We start from the raw sequence: 5,708 nt of genomic DNA, 5'->3' as shown, positions 1-5,708 counted from the left end.
TATGTGCAGAGGGCAAAGCTGGGTGTTGATTCCCCATTATTGCAGCTAAAATAGATTTATCCTTTCATTGTAAAGTAAGCAAAAAGGCATGTGGGACAAATCCAAGATTTCAAGTTGTCCACGTGAGTCCCAAATGAGGAAGATAAAGGACTATTCGGGCTCCCACCTAGTTCATCCTTTGAAATCAAAACTCAGATTTGTAAATCCATTCGAGAAGATCATCCATCAATGAATTATGGCTGAGATCTGACGCCACAAGGTTTGCACAATCAACCATAGACTTCAGCATGCTTCTGGAGGTTTCTTTCAAATAGAACTCGGTACTTGGCCAGTAAATCCATAGGCCAAGTATCGAGTTCTTGCACAGATTAAAATAGTTCCATAAGATAACACCGACCTGATCCAATCTTAAGATATGGAAATGGGAGAGACAGACAGAGGCAGAGACAGAGAAAGGCCGGATATCTACCTAGCATATGGTCTCTATATGGTGATGGCCGAACCTCTCGACGTTTTTGATACAAAAATATAGCCAGGCAGGGAGGGGGTAAGGGGTGAAGGAAGATGCTCAAAGTCAGAAATCAAGTTTTGTGTTGCGATTTGTAAAAGTGGATAGATAAGGTTTTCAAAAAAAATTTAATTTTTTTAGTAATTGGTTTTATTACGAAATGGTTAGACTGTCTTTGGGTGATACTCAAGTTGTGTTTGGTAAGTAAAGTAGTTTTAGGCTATTATTTTACTATTATTTACTACTATTAAAAAATTATTTAAAATCATCTCAACATCTAAATATAAACTCAATCTACATTTTAAATAGCCCATTTTCTCCTTTTCTTTGACCCATTTTCTTTTCAGCGTTTTGCTCATAGCCAAAGACCACACAACAAAATCCCATCTTCTCTACCCAAAGGAGGGGTGAAGCTTCAGCTTCTCCCTCCCTCCTCCCATCTAGTTAGACCAGAACCTATGCAGTCTTTTATTTTCCAATTTTTTTCCTTCCAAAGCATGGAGAAATGCCGATTTGCTATTTTCCAAAGTTCATCGACCACCACCTACTCCACTGTAGGATTCTCAACCATTGATCCTTCAAATGGCCAAAGATTTTCATTGAATGAAACAGCACGCATGGGGGTCAAAGCACACGTGAGATTCACATGCCAGTGCACTAGGAAGCTTTTGTTGCTGCCACACACAACATTTTTAGGGCCAAGGACCTCGGTTCCTTTATCCCCGACTACCTGCAACACTTTTAGTGTGGTGCATGTCTCTCACGCACCACCAATCCCTACTTATAGTCCTCCGGCAATTCGACTGCTCTATTGTTTTTTATATGCCTATATTTTGTTTTTTCCAACTAAGGATCAATGAAAATAAGTAGTGGAAGTCTCGTGCAGTCAATCTAGACCAGCAAAATGCAATACAAATCACTTCATTACTACTTTCAATCGTAGTATTACAGTCTATTTATCGAACTGTATCAAAACCACCTCAAGCAGTTTCCCCTTGAGGAAAAATGGGTGGGGGTCTAGTTATTGATCCCATAGCCCGCTTTTTTTATTTTTATTTCTTGTGTTGTATTTGCTGGTTTGAGTTGAATGTTGGGGCTTCCCACCCTCTTGACTATTGTATCATGTAACTTGTTAAATATATCTATAATATGCTTGTTTAGGGAAAAATAAAAAATCTACATTTTTAAGAACCAGTTGTATTATTAGGATAAATGCTCATGGTTTTTAAGCCATGATCAGTATAATTCGTTAGTATTATGTTTAATTTTCTTTTATATATAATCTCCGAGTTCATATGACGGAGGAAAACTTAAATTACATTACGAGGACCTTCGTATCGATGCCCCGTGCTTGTAATCTAAGTGTAACTATGTATCAAAATTGCCACTATAGACTATTTACAGCGTAGAACAAGTATTTAGTAATCCATCCTTGTCTAGTTTAAGTTCCTCTGTAATCTGCCTTGGCCCTTGGTATGCTGTGCATTTCATGAAATACCTCATTGATTCTTTTCTGAGGTCGCAATACTTTAACGTATAGAAGTATTTCAGCAATTATGTGGAACAACAAATCACGTGCACTGGATTTAAGTGTTTGTTTAGCACAATTATTGTTTTGAGATTATTATGTGAAAATAATAAATATTTAAAAAATAATAAAACCAAGAGATGTAATAAATAAATAAATTTTCTTTGAAAAAAATAATTAAACAATAGAAAATGGAAAATCTACGAAAACATAGACCGATTAGAAACTTTTGCTTAAGATATCGAAACAAATATATATTATTGTAGTTAATGTCTTTTTTCTATTGACGTTTAGAGATTTAAAAAAAAAAACATATTTTCATCTTTTTTTGTTTGTAATATGTATTAATTATTTGTATTAATTTCTAAATGCCCAAACACATTTAAGTTTGTTTTTTGTTTGACTTGTACGTTGCATAATTTTATGCATTTAGCATACGCAAGAGGGCAGATGAGTTTTTTAAGATAACTCTTGCGATTATTAAATAGGAGAATCAAGCAACTTGCTTCATTAGTGTATTAAAATACAGACTATTTAAGGTAAGAGAAATAATATTTGCAGTATTAAAGTGTGCATGTTTCAGATACTTTTTCTAAAAAAAGTAGATAAATATGGATCCCACATAGAAAAATCATTTTTTTAATAATACATTTCACTTTTTTTCAAAATAACTACATAGAATTTGTGTATTCTAAGACTGTATGTAGCATTACTTGTCAAGTAATTGCAATGAAGTTTTCAGTTTTATGGTTGGTCTTTATTTATTAGTTTGGTTAGTAATTAAACAATGTAACACATAAATTGTCAAGGGACGACTTCCATATCCACAAGCTACAAAGTTGTTGTTTAAGTTTGTTCTGTTACACCGGTTCTAGCTACAACATCTCCATCTCTGTGTGTCTGGAATCCGGATCATAGGTATATATATATATATATATATATTCCCTCTGCTACCGAGTTCATTTTTAGTAATTATCCCACACGACTGTGAGTTTTGGTATGTCAGATTATATCAAACGATAGGTAGTATTTGATGTTCTGATCGATTTCTAGATTTCTTGTAATATATCTTTGTATATGATGCTGTTTTGAGATTTGTGTTCTTACTGTTTTTTTAATTATATGTGTATCCCAACATAGTATGTGTGTGTATTATTGTCTATATGTATTCTAAGGGTTTGGTGGACAAATCAAGATGAATGCATGTTTGAAGCTAAAGAGGAAAGACACAGAGGAGACCCCATTTATGAAGAATGGAAGAATGTTGTTAGAGGAGCGTATCGCCCTTTTCAATGGGAAATGCAATCCTATCCGTTTCTTCTCTGCCATGGAGCTCAGCACAGCAACAAACAACTATGACGCAAGTCAACTGGTGGTTTTGAGTTTTACAAGGGTTGTCTGGAAGGCCGCTTAGTTTCAGTTAAAAAATTTAATATTGATCACAGCCCTCTTACTAGATATGAGGACATTTTTAAAGACGTTGTAATTGGATCAAATATGAGTATTCACAAAAATGTTCTAAAGCTTCTAGGATGCTGCCTAGAGACCCAATGGCCGACTCTAGTATATGAATATGTAGGGCACAAGAATCTCTTCGCGTGCATTCGTGATCGAGTCGAGTCTCATTGGTTACCTATTCGCGATCCAGTCAAGCTGTCTCAGCCGTTACCATAAGTGTAGAGTAAGGATTGCAATGGGAATAGCTAATGCAGTTGCATATCTCCATACTACATTTTCCAGGCCCTTTGTACATAGGGATATTCAGTCATCCGTTATTATATTGGATGAGAATAATGTTCCCAAAATGGTTGATTTCTCACTCTCTTTACCTATTCCTGAAGGTCAAGGACTCAAGTGCATGCAACCGAAGGTGTTATACGCTCGAGAACTGGTTTTTTGGCACCTGACTTTTGTATTACAGGCAACTTTACTGAGAAGGATGACGTGTATTGTTTTGGCGGAATTCTACTTGTGCTTTTGGCAGGATGGATGTTGAATACAAACAGTACCACGTACAGTGAAGGCCATCTATTAGGCTGGGTGAATGCCGGATATGAACAACGGTTGATTGAAATTGTGGATCCGGAATTGTTGAAAGAAAGTGTTGATCAGCAGCAGTTTCTAACTTTTGCAAACCTTGCCCTGACTTGCATCTCCAACAAACGAGAAGATGGACCAACAATCACTAATGTGGGAAAACAACTCAGCCGGATTTATGATCAGTGTCTCACACCACCTTAGATTAGCTACTTTACAGATTGATTAATAAATAAATAAATATATATATATATATATTCAGGGTCTTCTATGCTCTATAATACATGCAGCATTTGAAGGCACAAATCTGTCATCAAGAATGTATTCAATTGAATAAAAAGGCATACATGCGGCCATGTTACTACTTATATGCGCAGAGGACAAAGCTGGGTATTGATTCCCCATTATTGCAGCTAAACAAGATTTACAAAGATGTATGAGTGTGGAATCCTATTAATTTGAAGTTTTTAGTTACTTATTGTTTATTGGTTGTGGGTAAGTGGTTTCTAAAGCGTAGGAGTTTATTTCTTGGTTGGAGCCTATTTGTAATGTGATTATTGAGTGTAAACTGAGCAAATCAGTTTTATCCACATTTCTTCCCCTGTTTTCAATGCAACTTTCATTCCTGTTCTGTTTTCTGCTTCAGTCTCTCAACCTCACAGTTGTAGAGTGAGAAAACCCTTTTAAAGTGTTGAAGTTATCCCATATTTTTTCAATCATAAAAGTCGAGTCATTTGTTAAGGAATTGAGGGTTACGAGTTTTTCTTATTTCAAAACTGGTGGGGTATGTAATGCTAATGATTTCAATCATTGAAATGAATTTTCTACTGCTTTTGTCGTCTTCAGCTGAATCTCCATCATCATCTGCCTCTGATGTGGATAACTTAAATAACCATGCAATGATTGAAAGTTGCAACTGAAGGATCAATGACTGTTAATTCAGTGCATGCTAAAAGATCAATTTTCCATAAATTCTCGCAGTTACTGAACTACTACTTGCAGACACAGTCAATGAAGAGGGTATATTTTCCATTAAAATGGTCCTTGAATTCAGCAGAATTGAAGTACCAGATGCCTAATCTAGTTTCTGGACCTGTAAAAGAGAATGAGAGTGAAATATTGCTATTGCATATAATTTTCTGAGGAGAAACTTAAGTAGTATCATGCTGCTGCATACATACAAGTGAAGTCAACTCTCTCTCTCTCTCTCTCTCTCTCTCTCTGAGTGGAACTGTAATTCTTGTTAATCGTTAAACCCTGCAAGTTGTTTTTACAAACAATCGTGGTTGTAATCGAGTACAGAGCTATTATTGATAAAGGAAAGGGAGTGGAAAGAAAAGGTCTATGCACAGGAAAGACAATGAATTACACAAGAACTTTACATGGTACTTGGGGAAGAAATTAAAGATGTGCATATAAACATTTTCATTGTACCATTGATTATAGTGTTCCCAAGTTGAAGAAAGCAACAAGACTTCAGAGTTTTCCCATGAAAAGTTTTGATTTTTTTTTTTTTTTTCTCTTTTAAGCGGGGTTGTTTGTGTGCATTCTCGGGAAATCTATTCAACATCTTTCCAGAAAATCCCAAGGCACTATCATCTTGTTTGGGGGTGCGGAAAATAAAAGGGAAAGTAT

The 5,708-nt window shown here is 35.6% G+C and overlaps 1 protein-coding gene across 1 annotated transcript; it reads left to right on the top strand.

Annotated features, from left to right (window-relative positions):
- The first annotated feature begins 3,231 nt into the window (after nt 1-3,231).
- Nucleotides 3,232-4,277, top strand: LOC122315460 (wall-associated receptor kinase-like 2). The gene is made up of 2 exons (XM_043131364.1): nt 3,232-3,400; nt 3,958-4,277. Exons 1-2 carry the CDS (start codon nt 3,232-3,234, stop codon nt 4,275-4,277), a joined length of 489 nt encoding a protein of 162 aa, XP_042987298.1.
- The last annotated feature ends 1,431 nt before the right edge of the window (nt 4,278-5,708 follow it).

Source organism: Carya illinoinensis, chromosome 7, assembly GCF_018687715.1.
Source record: "Carya illinoinensis cultivar Pawnee chromosome 7, C.illinoinensisPawnee_v1, whole genome shotgun sequence".
In the NCBI taxonomy this organism is placed as follows: Eukaryota; Viridiplantae; Streptophyta; class Magnoliopsida; order Fagales; family Juglandaceae; genus Carya; species Carya illinoinensis.
This window is presented reverse-complemented; position numbering and strand designations above follow the sequence as displayed.